The 17,298-nt window shown below is 52.4% G+C and overlaps 2 protein-coding genes across 12 annotated transcripts in view; one reads left to right on the top strand and one right to left on the bottom strand.

Moving 5' to 3' along the window:
• The window catches only part of ANKMY1 (ankyrin repeat and MYND domain containing 1), a 27,506-nt gene extending 11,426 nt beyond the window's left edge, over positions 1-16,080 (bottom strand). For 3 of the 11 annotated variants that reach the window (XM_060106541.1, XM_060106543.1, XM_060106533.1), the window contains exon 1: positions 15,910-16,080. In XM_060106541.1, the coding sequence (XP_059962524.1) occupies positions 15,910-15,932 (23 nt within the window). In that variant the 5' untranslated portion in view covers positions 15,933-16,080. Of the gene's footprint in view, positions 1-12,110; positions 12,949-13,899; positions 14,416-15,146; positions 15,327-15,909 lie in introns of those variants that run through there. The other 8 variants (XM_060106537.1, XM_060106535.1, XM_060106536.1 and 5 more) reach the window with 8 other exon arrangements.
• DUSP28 (dual specificity phosphatase 28) lies at positions 15,556-17,298 on the top strand. Its single transcript, XM_060106544.1, has 2 exons — positions 15,556-16,059; positions 16,216-17,298. The coding sequence occupies exons 1-2, from the start codon at positions 15,667-15,669 to the stop codon at positions 16,324-16,326; spliced, it is 504 nt and encodes a 167-aa protein (XP_059962527.1). The 5' UTR covers positions 15,556-15,666; the 3' UTR covers positions 16,327-17,298.

Here is a 17,298-nt window from a genome sequence, read left to right as displayed (position 1 = left end):
CCTGCGGGGTGGATCGTGTGTGCACGCTTGCCCATCATTTGTAAACACAAAGATAAAACTACAAAGGTGATCACCAAGGACCAGGGAGGGGCCAAGAAGGAAGAGAAGAGACTCCTCGGGGTGGACCCTGCTTGCCGGATTTGACTTGGAAAAAACATATTTTTCCATAATCACAAAACAGGGCTTCCCTGGTGGCGCAGTGGTTGAGAGTCCGCCTGCCGATGCAGGGGACACGGGTTCGTGCCCCGGTCCGGGAAGATCCCACATGCCGCGGAGCGGCTGGGCCCGTGAGCCATGGCCGCTGAGCCTGCGCATCCGGAGCCTGTGCTCCGCAACGGGAGAGGCCACAACAGTGAGAGGCCCGTGTACCGCAAAAAAAAAAAGGAAAAAAATTTTTTAGCTGCAGGCTTTGTAGATTTCAAGTCAGTCTACATTTCCAGCAAAAAGGTAGATGATACGCAATTTGAGATGCCCACCAAGTAAGCCATCATGGCCTGGTCAAAAGGCCTACCTCCAAACATCATTAACACCAACAGTTAATGGTACCAGACATCAGAAGACCCATCTTAAAATCTCTCATTGGCTGGAAGAAAATGTTCAAAATGGCCACATTTTAAATCACACACACGAGAAAGGATGTTCAGAGATTGTCTCTTGTGGATCAGGTATTACATGTAGTTAGAGCTGAGTATTCATAATTTTGGAGAATAGGCAGATATGCCAGTGATGGAGGAATTGTTTTAGCGATTTTTCAAAAGTTATTAGTTCGAGGGGCCTCCCTGGTGGCGCAAGTGGTTGAGAGTCCGCCTGCCGATGCAGGGGATACGGGTTCGTGCCCCAGTCTGGGAGGATCCCATATGCCGCGGAGCGGCTGGGCCCGTGAGCCATGGCCGCTGAGCCTGCGCGTCCGGAGCCTGCGCGTCCGGAGCCTGTGCTCCGCAACGGGGGAGGCCACAACAGTGAGAGGCCCGCATACCGAAAAAAAAAAAAAAAAAAAAGTTATTAGTTCATTTATCCTGGAAACAGCAGTTAAACTGAATAAAAACCAAGAAGTAGTGTAACTGCCACTGGTTGAGTGACAGTGACATAGTTTGAGAAGATGAATAATAACCTGGTACCCTTTTAGGTAATGCTGCCAGGCTTTGAACTCTGCTTTCATCGTTTATGGTTATCCCTTGCACACAAAGTAGAGTACCATGGCTGAGGATGGGAGGTCCAATGTACAGCTGGTCTAATATGGCCTCAATGAGACGACATCAACACCAGCTTCAATACCTGGTGATTCATGTATCCAAGAAGGATCAAGACTTCAAGGCCATGTATCTCAAGCACCACTAGAGCATCTGGTGTTTGTGAAAGAAGCTGGGTAAGGGGGTTTGTCAGTGTAGAGTATGTATGAATTGCTCTCTGACTATATCAAATCCAGGAATCACTGGAAGTCTATCTGCAGGTAGAGGGCTATTACTCTATGTCCATTTGATACCACCTTCAGCCCATGTGACTACTCTGGGGGGCAAAGATATGCCCATCTTCTTGCACTTTTCTGAGTTTACCCACAGTAAGAATTCCTAAGAATGTTCAGCATCAACAGAACATGGGCGGTGTTGGGTAGAGGTACAGGACAGAATGCCATTCAGGTCGAACATACTGTTGTCTAGGGCAGTGGTTTTCAAACTGTGTTCTGAAGAATTCCAGTTGTTGTAAAGAAGTCTCCTTAGATGTCGCCATGGTGGTAAAGTAAGATGCTTGTGGCAGGTTGCAGGCCCCCACTTCTGCTTCCTCCAGAGCAGCTTCACCTTTACTCTGGGCTTCCATAAAGTTTTCATTCTAAGGGCTTCATGGCCACAAAGCCTTTGGAAGACCAACCATCGAATTGGTTTAACAACAAGAATAAGCTGCTCACAAAGTGCTGGATGTATCAAGAGGCCTTTTGTGGAATCTGATTGGAGCTTTGTGAGATGCTGTTAGGTAAACGGATTCTTTGGTAGAATTTCTTCCATTTGTGTGAAAAGTTCTGGTTCCTGAGTAATCCCAAAGAAGATGCTGTGAGTTCACTGTGCCTTTGTTTTTTTTTTTGTTTGTTTGTTTGTTTTTTTTTGTGGTACGCGGGCCTCTCACTGTCGTGGCCTCCCCCGCTGCAGAGCACAGGCTCTAGACGCGCAGGCTCAGCGGCCATGGCCCACAGGCCCAGCCGCTCCGCGGCACGTGGGATCCTCCCGGACCGGGGCACGAACCCGCGTCCCCTGCATTGGCAGGCGGACTCTCAACCACTGCGCCACCAGGGAAGCCCTGTGCCTTTGTTTTAATCCCAGTGGGTCAGAATATCTGCTTACTCATTCAGCAGGCTACTACAGATTTGACACAGAAAAAGAATGGGGTGCAGGTTAGATATTTCCTGAATTTCAGTCATTTAAGATAGTGGGGCATGGTCCGATGTGGTTCTCAAAAAGATGTTGCCATGCTTCAGACAGTGCTGATAACTAAAAATCCCCTGGTCCAAATTTATTATGTGTCTCTGAAGGCTTTAACTGAAGAAACGCAATGCACACTCATGGAAGAAACTGAGCCTCTGTTGTGATAAAATAGCTTCAGCTATTTGGCTTGAGGAGTTGACTTCCCTACAAAGGGCTGTGCCGAATCTGGGTAGAACAGGACAGGAGTGGAGGTGAAGGCCACATCATGATGATTCGCTGGATGCCTCCTGGGTCACAGTGGTCCACTGGAATGATGTCTTCTTCAGTAGTAAGGTGGTAGAATCACCATGGGCAAAACTCCAGGTGTCAGATCTGTAGGCAGAGCTCCCTTTGGGTGGAGCCTCGCCAGCGTCTGCACTGAGGGTCTGGCGAAACCTCGGGTCTCCGGATGCCCAGTAACAGCGCAGCTGTCATGGTCTCTTTGCTCAGAGCAAGGACAACAGTCCCCAAATTCAAAACTAAAAAAATCCAGCTCCCAAGTTCCTGCCACACTTTGATAATCTCTTCCAGGTCCCAGATCCAGTTCTTGAAAATCTGGAAATCTGGAGTCCACACCGTGACTACACTGAAAGACATCTGTTCCAGCGAGAGCAGAACGCTGTAGTGAAACCCTTTCAACCTCCTATCCTGGACAGCTCATGTTTTGTCACAGAATTTCAAGCTTTGGGTTCCAGTTGTTTTTTTCCTCCTTTCTCCTGAGGTAAGCATCTTATCACCACAGTCTTAAGATTCTTCTGAGATACATCCAGATTTAATTACAAAAGAGCTAAAAGACCAACACATCTTTCTCCAAAACAGTCACTTCTCTGGAACTGAGATCCTTTGTCTCTGCCCTCTAGGTAAAGAGAACAGCCAATGGATTTTTTCCAGATGTTTGTATGAAATAGCAGAACCGGCTAATACCTAACAGACAAAACACTTACGTGGGTTTGTGTTTGCTTGCTTAGAACTGTACCACTGGTAAGCACCACTCCACAAACTGAAAAAAATGTTTGAAATCCAAGTGTTCAAACATTTCTCTGGCGTTTGCTGGATAATGGCCTGGAGTTTGATAAAAGCAGCTGACAATTAACAAAGAAGCAAAGACTGGCCTTTTGGCCATCTGAGTAAACACACTTGCAAGCAAAGCAAATACACAAAGCAGGCCGGGAAAAAGTTAAGGTTTGAAACACTTGCAACCTGATTTTGAGGTTCAGCCGAAGTTCTAACAAAAGTTGTCAGAGAATGTTAACCTTCAATTAATAAAGACGAACCCCCAAACATCTTCAGGAATTCCATGCATGGTTCAGTTTGTCCAGTCAGCCAGCTTGCTAAAAACCCACCTGCACCGTTAATTAGCTGGACTTGGCAGCACCGTTTAAAACTAAGCCTGCTCACTACCAACCACACAAACTAAGAATATAAAATAGAAGCAAGCAACGATGGCAACCGTGGTCACGGAAAATGGGCAGTGAAACAGTCAGAAAGGTCGGCAGGCACCAGAAGATAAGTTGTTGGCCCAAAGATGAAACAGCCTTCTTGACCCTAGAGAACACATCCACTCCTTCTTTCAGCTGCTTTATATTGGGGGCCACCGTACCATATGCGTCAACCACCCTTCAGGCAACCCATGGTGAAAAGACTCAGAATAGAAGCCGTACAGTGGAGTGTCGTTACCCTGAATATCCACTATGCAGAGAACAGCTCACATATTCCAGGGATTCAACAGAGATTTCAAACTGGTAGTGACAGGTCCCAAATGACATCTAGGCCTCAGTTTCCTCCTTGTGACAAAGCAATTGTGGTTCTTAACTCTTCTGGGTCACAGCCCCCTCTGAGAACTTGCTGGTGATGGATCCTCATTCCCCTAAAATGCCCATTCCCACTAATTTCTGCACACAATTTCAGGGAGTTTGGGAATCTACACCTCCAATCCAAGGTTCCCAGGTTCAAAATCCAAGGATCAGGCAATTGCTAAGTTTTCTTACAACTCAAAAAAAAAAAAAAAAAAAAAAAAGCCAACCATTACGAACAATAATCATCCCTTACATTCACCGACGCTTTATAGTTTCCAGATGTGATTTTTCACAAAGATGCAAAGGCTAGGCAGTGGAGAGGTGAGTCTTTTCAGCAGATGGAGTTGGAACACTTGGACATTCACACGTGCAGGAGGAGGAGGGAGCCTTACTTCACACGAAACACAAAAATCAACTCAAACACAGACCTACAGGTAAGAGCTAAAACCATAAACACAGAAGACACAGATGACAATCTTATGACCTGGCAAAATTATAGGCAAAAACGCGACAGCTGGGTGCTGGGGGTGGGAGGGCAGACCTGCTCCAAAGGCACACGGGGTAATGTTCTGGGGCCGCTGGGACTGTTCTGCACCTTGACTGTGGTAGTCGTCACACAGCTCTATGCTTGTCAAAACTTCCAGAACGGTATGCTAAAGTGGGTGGCTTTTACTGGAATGAATAAGATGGGGGCGGGGGAGGTATCTCTATTTGCAAAACCAGGAATCTTCTCCAGGAAAAAGGGCAAGTTTCAAAGCAATAAGTGTAGACTGAGCCAGTTTACGTGTACAAAGGTGACTATTTTCGGTGAGTCTACTGTTTTGTTTTTTTTTGTTTTTTTTTTTTGCGGTACGCGGGCCTCTCACTGATGTGGCCTCTCCCGTTGCAGAGCACAGGCTCCAGACACGCAGGCTCAGCGGCCATGGCTCACGGGCCCAGCCGCTCCGCGGCATGTGGGATCCTACCAGACCGGGGCACGAACCCGCGTCCCCTGCATCGGCAGGCGGACTCTCCACCACTGCGCCACCGGGGAAGCCCAAGTTACTGTTCAACCCAAGGATACACAATGTGCTGTTAGCGCATCCCTGCTCCAGGGAGCAGAACAACGACCAGCTTTCATTTTCCTCTCCTGTTGTTTTCATTTTCTTTTCACGCACCTCATGACTGTGCCTTACGATGATACTATTATACTCACTAAGACCAAGAAAGCTACTTCTCGTCAAATAAACCATCTTCCCCGGGAGCGCCTGTGCTGCTGTCCAGTGGCCTGAACACCAGGGCCGTCCCCTCGCCTGGAAGAGCCTCTCCTTCAGGTACGTTGTGCCGTAGCCCTCTCGGGCGCCGAGGTAAAGCGTGCCGGTGGCGTTGGAGCCATCCGGCCACACGTAGGTGCCCAGGCCGTGGCGGTGGTCCCAGCAGAACTGCCCGTGGTAGGACTGTGAACAGAGAGCTCCGTAGAGGCTCTGTTGGAGGAGCCTCCCCGCCCCGCCCCAGAACCTTCCGGAATGCCCTCCCAGCTGAGCCTCCAGGCCTGGGCCGCAGTGAACGGGGACTGTGGGGCTGCACTCGGCTCACAGAGGGCCGGCCACCAGGCCCCCCTCAAGTGCCAGGGGTCACCCAGGTCATCCAGAGTGGGTGCCAGGCGCTCGGCCCCCCGATAGCCACGCTCCCTCCTGCCCGGCTCAGGCGGGGGAGTCTGGGGAGGTGTCGGCACTGCCTAGGTTTGGGTGGGAGCTGTCTCCACTCGGGAGCCCCAGGCCAGGCTCCGCTCTCACCCCGTCGCCCCCGCTCAGGTCCATGGCAGCAGGCTGGCCCAGCGAGTGGGGGGCCGCTAGGCGTGGCCCTGACTTAAGACTGCTCGCTCCTGAGGCCATGGACGTGGGCCGTCTGTGCTCCAGTCCCGAGCCCCGGGCGGGGGGGAAGTGTGGTGCAGGTTACCCTCTACCGGGGCCCCAGGAGGAAAACAGAGCGCCATGTCCATTCCGAGCACTTTTCAGTCACTAGACTTGACTCTCATGCGAGTCAGACAGCCGCCTTCTCTGCCAGAAGCAGGCAGGCTGGGCACTCAGGCGGCCGGCGGCCGTGCTCACAGGCCACCCTGCGCCTGCGGGACGGTGACTGCGGCCTGCTTAGCGCCCCTTATCTTCCTCTGGTGACGGAGACGAGTCCCCACAGGTGGATGGAGGACTGACCCCAGACCCTGGCACACGTGACCAGGCCTGGCGAAGCGAAGGGCTCCCAATCCCCGCCTCCAGCCTTGATTTGGGTTTGGCCACGGGACGCATCCCCGACTCTCACCAGTGTCCACTAGGGCCCTTTCTCTCTTGCAGGAAGGAGTGACACCGACACCACCCCCTTCTGCCTGACGGCATAAGGTCAAACTTGGCCGCCCACGTGGAGATGGGAGAGAGAGGGCCTGATAGAGTCGCTGGATCCAGCCAAGCCTGAGGTTGCGTGACCCCCGCAGGTGGACTTTGCAGTCACAGCCGCCTACAAGGGTCCTTTCCAGGCTCGTGTGGGGGGACCTGGTCCTGCCAGTCACTCCTCCTGGCCAGTGCGGGGACACAGTGAGCAGTGAGGCGCCGGGCGGGGGACGGCCCATCTGCTGCCCACAGTCATTCCCTTTGTATGATTTGGGGGGCGCCTATCAGAGTCTACCCAACCGAAAAAAGTCCCACTTTGCAGACCATTTGTGTAGAGCTGTAAGGAGAATCCACCCCCCGGGGGCTCCTCAGGTTCGCCTGCAGGAGAGCGGGTTTCTGTCCCCTCCCAGGAGGGCGCAGCTTTGGAGGAACCTCTCCATCCTTCCTCCACACAGCGCCGGAGCCTCATCTGACCAGCCAGACTGATGCGCTTGGGCCCGTTCCTCAAAGGCAGCTGACACGTTTAAAGCCGCTGCTCTCGGCCTGCGTGCCCTCTCGTCCTCCTGGCCTCTCTGGTTCAGGAGCTGCCATGGCTGCAGGAGCATCTGCTCGGTGGACCCAGACGTCCCCCCAGGCAGTGACAAAGCTCCACCTGCTGTGGTCCCCCTGCACGGCGAGGATCTGGGGCCAGGAGGAGCCGTCAGTGGGCCCCAACCTACCATAGCTGGGAACGTGGGCTGTCTGGCCACTGGACACCACAGTGTTGGGTAAAAGAGGAACTAGCCAAGGACTAAAGAAACAGATGCTGAACAAAAATCCACGCTTGGGTCATCGGGGTCACGATGCCGTGCATTCTTTGGCAGAGGCTCAGCACAGGCTCAGGTCCCGGCCTCTGTCCTCACATGAGGTCTGGAGGCTCCTCCGAGCTGGGGGCGCATTCCAGGTGGGACTGGGCGGGGGGCCCAGAAGCTCCGCCTCTGCCTGCTGCTGCTCCCGCTGCCCGCTCCCTGCCCCCACCGCTCCCCAGGCTCCAGCCCAAGACGCCCGCTCGCCTCCCTGCCCCGCTCTCCCCTGAACTCGGGAGACTAAGTGCAGGCGGTGAGGGGCTGGGCGAGGTCCCCCAGCCTTGGGCACCAAAACCAGGTGAACCGAGGCCCCAGAGGCAGAACCAAGCCTGGAAGAGAGAGGGGCAGAGCCCCTAGGAGGTTGTGCCAGCCAGCGCTGGCCTCCCAGAAGAGCTTCAGTGCCAGGTGTCCTGCCCTCTGATGCTTTTCCAACCCCCCCCCAAACGCACACACCCCTACAGCGCCTCCAGACGGTTTTTATTATCTGCAAGCAAAAGATGCACTTAAGTCTCCACTGAGCCACACAACCCTGCAAGCAGGGCAGAATCCTCCACCAGCACACGTGCAGCTGGCAGGGATGCAACACCTTGTTGGGAAGCCTTCAGAAGCCAGCTTCCCACTGGGGGAGGCGCACTAAGCCCCCAGGCCACAGCACACCCCCGGGTTTGCCACACGCATGGCTGCTCCACCTTCCTGGGGACGCCAGGTGGCGCCAACAGCTTCTGCCACGGGCCCCTCAGAGTCCCCACTGAGGTCCTGGCACTGCCTGCTGCAGGGGCGCAAAAGTGCACTTTGACCTTTCGGAAGATCCACTTTTTCTGTTTGAGCTTGAACACAAGGCAATTTCATCAATACAAATATACCACTCACGACAGTAAGTCGCAATTCTAAAATATTTGCCTAGAATAAGAATTTATCTTCTGAAGTCACAGTTTCCCGAGCTGCAGCCTGTGGACACCCAGGCTAACCCCAGACGTGATCTCAGAAGTCTCTCTGGGTGTTTCTCAAATAGGAAGGACGTCTGCCTAGCATCCTTCCCATCGGTGGATCTACAAGCTCACAGCACGTGCCTCTTAGAAGCAGAGGGACAGGCCGTGGCTGGCTGAACCGGGCAGGAGAGGGGAGCACCAGGAACTACCTGCCTCACCCGCGGGCCGAGAGAATCCTCCGCATCCCAGCTTCATGTCCAGGCCGAACTCTCCTTGGTAGATGCAGCCGTCCTGCCATCCTGCACACCCTAGATAAGCTCGATGTAGGCCTCCTTCAGGGCCTGCTCCCTAAGGGGACCCTCGGGCTCCCCCTCTTCTCCCTCCGGGGCCTCCCGGATGAATCTAGGAAGATGAAGAGCAGGGGGAGGGGAGACCGATGCTGGCTGAAGGTCTCAGGGCCACTGGGTACCGAGATCCACACACCATCTTATTTCAACCAGCAACCCCCGAGGCCAATTGCACAGCGATCCCTGTTCTCCAGAGAGGGAAACTGAGGCACCAGGGTCACAGAGAAGTGGAAAGTGCACTAAGTGTGCAGCCATGTCTGTCTGGCAAGGGTAACGGCTGCAGTGCCCTGGAGCCCGGGCTAGGCAGCCCTCTCCAGCCCAGGCCAGCTCCACTGCCTGGAGCCCAATGGCTGCCCCACTCCAACTGTGCACTGGGGGGCCTTGTCTCCTCCCCCAGCCCAGAGTGCACCCCTCCCCTGGCCTCTCTCCTTGGCTTGACACTCCATCTGGACAAGGACAGGGAGCTTTGGGCCAGGGGAGGGATCTGAGAGCAGCTTGAGGGACAGCAAGCTGACTAGCAAGATGGACAGACTGATGGGAGGATGCCAGGATGGGCAGGTGCACAGCAGGGGGCGGAGCATGTGCCAGGGTAGGTTTGCTTCTTTCCTGCTCTTGCTAGATGAAAGCACTAACTTAAAAGTAGACCCACCTCTCACCCCCTCACACCCACCCCCACCTCCTTCCCAACTCTAAAGGGCTCTCTAGGTGTCTCTGGCCTATAGACCTGTGCCTCCGTCAGGCTGATGGCCTGGCTGGGCTGCTCACGCATGGGAACCCTCAGACTGAGCCCCTCCACCAGCCAGCCTCAAATGCCAGCCACGAGCCACAGAGGCTTAACAAAGCACCTGCCCAACGAAGAAAGGATTGGCCTGCTGCAAACACAAATATCTCTCTTTGCCAGATCGTTATTCGTCTGTAGAAAGAAGCCAGGAAGGATAGACACACATGCAACAACGATAAAGTCTGGGAGCTCAGAATTGGTTTTTCTTTTTCTTACCTGTAGTTATGGGTTGAATTGTGTTCCTCTCCCCCTCCCCCCACCCAAATTCATATGTTGGGAGTTCTAAGTCCCTGGACCTGACTGTGTGCCTGTATCTGAAGACGGCATCTTCACAGAGGCGATCAAGCTACCATGAGGTTATGAAAGTGACCTCAATGTGACTGATGTCCTTTTACAAGGGGGAAGTTTGGACACAGGGAGACACACAGAGAGAAGATGATGATAAGACACAGAGAGCAGCCAGCCATCTACAAGCCAAGGAGAGGGGCCAGGACAGACTCCCACACCCTCAGAAGGAACAACCCTGGGGAGGGTTCCCACGCCTTTTGGTGCCGAGCATGGAGCTCTCCGGGGTCCCGGCAGCAGCAGACACACTGCCCCCCTCCTCCACCTGGTTTTCAGAATTGCCAGCATTTGGGATTTCGTAATATGAGATTGAGGAATAACGATCTTCCATGTCTCTCCTCTTCGAACCTGGGAGCAAAGCCGGGGACCCACATTCGCCCTCAGGGTTCCTGGCAGGCGCCCCCAGAACCGCCCACAGCACCATGGGCCTCAGACGAACAAGGCCCTCTCCCCTAACACGGCGGACGCCCTGATCCTGTTGGAACCGCCCAGGGAAACAACCTCCAGCGCCCCAGGGGTGTCCCTAGAACCACAGGAACCTCCTGCGACCTTAAAGGAGGTCCACGTTTTGGGGCCACAGACAGCAGGCTCCTCCTTCCCAGGGCCACGACCGCCCGCCGCCAACCCCGACCTGCACCCGGTGCCCTGCAGACCCTCACACCCGGCTTGCTGAGCCTGGGCCGGCGGTCTCCACCTCAGACACCCATCTTGCAGTCAAGCAGAGGACGACGGGTCAGCCTCTGGGTCAGGGGCTCCCCAGGGGACATAGCGCTAAAAGCTCCCAACGCCCCCCAGGAAGAACGCAGAGGCCCCGTGTGAGACCTGAGGACACTGAGGCACAGGGAATAAATTAACTTGTCCATGGTCACGTGCTAGGACGTGGTAGGGCCAATACTTGATCAAGCCCTGCCTGACTCCAAAGCTGGTCGTTTCCGTTCAGTTAGTGTTTGTGGAAGGCACCGAGCGGGAGCTCACAGCCTGGTTGGGGAACAAGGTGAGGGAGGTGCCGAGGGTCACTGGGAGAGAAGGGTTAGCTGTCTGGACCGAGGGGTCACTGGGGAAACCTTCATGGGGATAAGATTCCTAAGTAGGGTTTCAGAGGATGAGTAGGAGCTCTCTCAACAGAAGAGAGAGCGCATTTCAGGGAACTGGACTAGTATGTGCAAAAATACAAGGGTGGGAAAGAGCATGAGGCCTTTCTGCCACTGAAGCAGTTGTGGCTTCCTGGAGGGCGAGCGAGGAGGGGCTCTCTGGAGGCGCAGGGGTTGGGGTTCTCGACACAGACTGCCCCTTGGAACAGGGGAAAGGGATACGAAAACCTGATGACCAGGCCCTCCCCCACGAGCTGGAGTGGTGGGAAGGCAGCTGTGCCAGGATCCCAGGGTTCCAGGGGCACTTCCTCCACCCTGCGATCTGTCTCCCAATTCACCTCTTTCTTCTCCCTTGCTCCCCTCTCAGCCCCCCAGCACCACCTTGGTTCCTAGATCCCCTCTCTACCTCTTATCCTTTCCCCTCAGGTCCCGTCTTTGCTTTGCTCCAACTGCAGCTTGCGAAGCTAAGCAGAGACAAACCGTGCTGTCTTTAAAATTTGTTTGTGAAAAGAGAAAGAAAAGCAGTCAACTAAAACTTCCTGTTAAACCATCCCACCTGCTGAGTTGAGCAGTGCCCCCCCCCCAAAAAAAGGTAAGTTGAAGTCCTAACCCCTGTAAATGACCTTATACAGAAACAGTGTCTTTACAGATGCAATCAAGTGAAGATGTCAGACTGGATTCCGGTGTGCCCCAAACCAAACAACTAGTGTCCTTACAAGGAGAGGGAGATCTGGAGACACAAACACAGAGGGCAGAATACACTTCCATTGTTTTCAGCCTATGGGTTTGTTGTAATGCTTTGTTACATTGACTCTAGGAAACTCACATATCACCCAGAATAAAAGACTGACTGAACAGCAGCTAAAACTATTTGTTTCAGCAAATCTGACAACTTCCTGAGGCTGGCGAAACAATTCTAAATACTAACATGTGGCCCAAAAAAGGTGTTCTGGAAAATTCTATAAACTGGAAAAAAATGCAGTATGAAATGCTGAAATTCTGCTTATGTTCATAAGAATATATGCACTGGTATTTTTAAAAACCAGGCATACAAAGATTAAAAAGCCCTATTTCCACAAACTGATACAAGTCTTATAATGATGCTGAAGAGTATATTCCAAAAGAATGTTTTCATAGGAAAAATATATTAAATTCATCGACAATATTCAAGAATATTAGTTTTTAAAGCTTTTGGTGAATAAACTTGGTAAAAATCAGCAAATTAGTAGTTCAGCAAACTGACCTTTAGACGACTGGCTTTCAGCAAGTTAGCTGTTCAAATGACCGGTGATGGTGTTAGCAAATCTGAAAATACCAGCTGAACCTGCTATCATAGTTATGAAATTTAGTGAAATATGGCTGATGACTTGTGCATGGGGAAGAAGAGTGGTATTTCTATTAAAATTCAGTTGAAGGCTTTGAAAAGTCAACAAAAGCCACTTAAAAATTGCAATCAAATTAGATGCATGTGAGGCACTGTAAAAGATTTGTGAGTAAAAAAATATTTTTAAAAATTCCAAAAGGATTCTACTGGCTGATCGCTTCTCAAGTGCTTTTAAGTTCACATGAAGGAAAGCAAGGGAATCCAGAAGTCACGGCCGGGCACCAAGTGCCACTGAGTAACGCCTCAGCTGACCCACAGGGAAAAGTGAGCGGATGTATATGTGTGCTCATGACTCATCAGAGGAAAGTGAGTGGATATACATGACAGGTAGTAGGTCAAAATACAATGTTTAAGGGAGTGGGTAAAAATCTTGCTTTAAATGACTTTTTAGATCAACTAAATGATGGTTACGTTTTTATCTTTTATCGGAATCACATGGAGGGCATGGTAACACACAGCTTCCTGTGTCTCACTCCCAGGATTTCCAGTTCAGCAGGTCCTGAGTAGGTGGACTCCTGAGAATGTGCATTGCTACCAAGTTCCCAGATGCTGCTGAAATTTGGACCACGCTTTGAAAACCACTGAGCCATGGTGTGGTGGGCAGGTGGTGTCGACTGAAAAAAGAAAAAGCACAACCTGAGAATTATGAGTTAAGTTTTTTGGGGGGCAAAATGAGGACAATACCCCAGGAGGCAGCATTTCAGAGAGCTCGGAGAAACTGCTCTGAACAGGTAGCGGGGAGGTCAGTACAGATGTGATGTTGGTGAAGGGGGAGTACATGCAATCAAGCACATATGTTTTGCAGAAGTTTTCTGCTCGTCGCGAGGAGCAGATGTCACCATGAAGGATTTTAGTGCTTTTCTACATAAGAGGAGATGCAAGAAGCGGGCTCATGAAATCTTCTCCTGAAAATATCTAACCATCTGAAGAACTGTTCTGCCAGTTTTTCCTAGAGTACAGAGCGCCACATTCCTGATCTCTGCCCTGAATCCCTGTCAGGAGGTGTTGAAGGTCAGCAGCTGCAGCGGCTCATAATTTAATCCCTGTCGAGGTAGATGGTCAGTGCCAATGTGTAGGTGACAAGGGAACAGAGAGAAAGAATGATGGACAGGACAAAGCAGGAGGAGCCTTGAATGCCAGGTTAAAAACAGAAGCAGCAAGACATTTTTAAACAGGAGGGCGGTGCAGTCAGATGTGTGCTCTGACAGGTTTCAAGACTTGTTGCCTGGGACCCATTGTAATACCCCATTTCATATCATGAGCCAGTACAAACATAACTCAAAAAATTATGAGGAAAAACTCACTCTGCTACATGCACGCACCCTAATATTTTCATGTAGTCTATTCTTTTCTATACCATTTTACTAAAGATAAAATATAGGTCATAACCCACAAAATTGATTTCACAACCCACTAACGGATCACAACTTGCTGAGTCAGGACCAACATTCAGAAAAGCACCGCTTTAAAAAGCATATTCCGGCTACAGTGAGGAAGGCTGGAAGGGTAAACACAGCAATCAAGGTGGAGAGAATGGATTTGAGATACTCAGGATGACTTGTTACCGATTCATTAACTCAATGGTGTGAAGGAGTCTGAGGTTAGCAGTTAAGAGGCCTTGGAACAGAAAATCCACCTCAAATATCCAACAGTAAAGGGTGATTGGATGGCTCAGGAAACCAAACAGTCCAGAAGTTGGAGGCTCTTCAGGTTTGGTTTGCGTCAGTGGTCCAACAATATCTTCGAGGACCGTTTCTTCAGCTGTGCTTTCAACCAAGGCTGGCTTCCCTTTGTGGTCATAAGGAGAGGACAGAGGTTTCCAAGACCCTCTTTCCTCTTTGGTTCATATGGCAGCCCAAGCCCTTTCCTGAAGCAATCATGGGGGTATAGGCGTCACTCACTGGACGTAATCAGAAGCCCGATTCTGGAGCTGGGGGACAGGGAATCTCCACCTACTTGGATGGCTCCCGGGAACTCTGGGAAAAATGGGAATTCCATCCCAGGAAAGTCAGAATCCTTCCTTAGGCCACAGAAGAAGGAAATGGATGCTGAGAAGGCCTCTACATAGGTGATGTCTGGACCTGTGAAGACCAGTGAAGACCTGGTTACACACCAACATTTGAATCTTTAGCTAAAGGGAGAGCCCCAGGTAGCAAAAAAGATCTGACAGTTACCAATGCTTGGTGGCTTTGGCTAGAATGGAGAGAATCAAGGTCACCCAGAGAGACTGTATCGGTTCATTTTGTCAGGTTTATTGAGTACTCTGTGTGTGTGGGGGGGGGGTGGGGGTGGGCATGGGTGTACTGGAGAATAATTTCTGATAGAACGGATCGCAAATCTTAAGTAAATGATGCAGATGAACCAGAAAAAATGTTTTCATATTATTAGAATAGAATTGAAATGGCAATAACTAGATGCATGCAGAACTGGAAGACAGTTAACTTTTCACTGAAACCGGCCCCTGAAAGACAATGGACCTCAGAATAATCTACTGAAGAGGGCTTCTTACATGGCAACTGTGTAATTAAAGGGTATTAATTCTTTAAAGTTACAGTAGTAACGCAAAAAATAATAATAATTGAGAAAAATAAAAACAAAAATATTGGTCTATGAAAAAATGATGAAAAGCTAACGGTAAATACTTTATTTTATATGAACCATGTTTTACAATAAAAGGGAAAATAAAATGCAGAAATTACACAGGGTGATTTATTAGGAAACAGATAACAAAAAGGAATATACATAAAGCTATACTAAAGGGCACCTCACCTGGCGATGCGGTTGTAAGAGAAGCAGTTATTAAGGGGCCTACCTACAAAACGATGCGGAGGATACTGGTCAGTGCCCAGATGAGACTCTGTGACGGGGTCGCCTGCTCCTCTGCACATCAGTCACAGCTTGAGAAGCGCACCTCCCCGAGCCCCGACCAGCTGGAAACCTCTACGTTCGCGGGGACAGGCACCAGCTACTCTCAGATCTCCCGGCTTGCAACCTGCGGGGCTCTGGTATCCAGCGAGGGGAGGCCCATTCCTCCCAGCAACCCGAACCCGCCCACCTCACTGCGGCCAATCAGACTCTACCGATGGCCACCAGGCCAGCCAATGGCCGCAACCCCCAGCCTCAGCCAATCAGAGGAGGCCTCTCCCGTTTAGACCTGGCCAATGAGGAGGCGGCCAGGGCTTCGTGGGCGTGCCCGCTCGTGCACAACCACTACAGGGCCCGCCCCGGGAAGGGGAGGGGCGCCCCTCGGAGGCCTCTAGGACCCGGGGGCGCCCAGCCGGCCTCCCGACGGCCTAAAATAGACACCCGGGCTGGGGGCCCAAGGGCCGGTCATGGACGCGGAAGGAGCCGGACGCCGCGGGGCCGCCAAGGCAGCCCCGCCGCCATTCGTGCGCGTCACCCCCTCGCTCTTCCTCGGGAGCGCGAAGGCCGCGGCCGCCCCGCAGCTGCTGGCGCGCGCGGGCATCACCCTGTGCGTCAACGTTTCGCGCCAGCAGCCCGGCCCCCGCGCACCCGGCGTGACGGAGCTGCGCGTGCCCGTATTCGACGACCCGGCTGAGGATCTGCTGGCGCACCTGGAGCCTACCTGTGCCGCCATGGAAGCCGCGTTGCGCGCCGGTGGTGCCTGCCTCGTCTACTGCAAGAACGGCCGCAGCCGCTCGGCCGCCGTCTGCACCGCCTACCTCATGCGTCATCGCGGCCTCACGCGGGAGCAGGCCTTCCAGGTAGGGCGGGACTTTCTCGTGGGCGGGGCTTCCGGCGGGAAGAGGCGGGGCTTCGAGGAGGGCCCGCTTGTTGGGGCGGGGCCTCCGGGCGTTGGGGATGCAGTGGAGCTTGCAGCCAACGCTGCGCGGTGTCTAGCCAAAGCCTCTCGTTTGCAGACTGTGAAGAGCGCCCGCCCGGTGGCCGAGCCCAACCCGGGCTTCTGGTCCCAGCTTCAGAAGTACGAGGAGGCCCTGCAGTCGTGGTCCCGCCTGCCCGGGGAGCCCTAGGGCCCGACTGAGCCCTAATGGGTCAGCCCTTGAGGACGGCCCAGCCCCAAAGCGGGGCGCTTGGCGTCTCCTGCAGCCTCGGGGTGGGAAGAGGTAGTTCATGCACCGACGGGAGGGTGGTCTGTCCTCTCCTGCCTCACGTCCCACGGATTTTTTATTTTCTGCAACTTCCTGAAGGTCTCTGTCCCCCCTTGACGGTAGGGCAGGGGTGTGTCCGCCGAGGAGAGAACTGAGAACCGTTCCTCCCCTGGTCAGCAGGTTTATTAGACAGAGCTTGGTCAGGAACATCAAAACCACTTGAGGAATTTTAGCCAGAAACACATTTACTACAGAGAGATGGAGGCCAAGGAGCCAAGGTCAGGAGATGGGGAAGCACAGGAGTCATGGAGACCCGCCACCCTGTTCCTGGCTGCCTGCCACTCTGATGTGGGTGACTTCTGGGGGGCTGCTGGCAGAACCTCATGCCTGCCACCTGCTCGAGCCACAGTGGCTTTCCAAAACCTCACACTGGTCCCATCACAAAACGCAACATGGGATCCAGCTGGTGAAGGCCCAGTTTCCAGACTTGTAGCTGCTGTGACACATAGTGAGGGTTCGAGGCTGTGTGACAGACCACCCAATGTGGGCACCCTTGGGGGTCTCAGTGTCCGTACCCACCTCCTACCTTACTGGCCTCCCAGTTTCAGCAATAGCAGTGAGTCCCAGCCTAACATCCTGCAGCCAAGGTCATGTCAACAATGCAGTGACCACCCATGTGTCTGAGCTTGTTGATTCCTCTTCTGGTTCAGAGGCACCCCGCTTGGACACACTACAGCCTAAAGACTATACTAGAAAATTAATCACCACCAACACTCCTTAAATAAGATAGTGGGGAAAGAGTAAAGGAAAAATTGGGTAACACATATGAGTTACAGATAATATAATCCCTGGTTAATATACAAATATATACATAACAAGGTTATGAATAAAATA

Source organism: Mesoplodon densirostris, chromosome 8 (assembly GCF_025265405.1).
Source record: "Mesoplodon densirostris isolate mMesDen1 chromosome 8, mMesDen1 primary haplotype, whole genome shotgun sequence".
Lineage (NCBI taxonomy): Eukaryota > Metazoa > Chordata > Mammalia > Artiodactyla > Ziphiidae > Mesoplodon > Mesoplodon densirostris.
The sequence above is the reverse complement of the archived record's forward strand: the minus strand, read 5'-3'. Positions and strand labels throughout refer to the sequence as shown.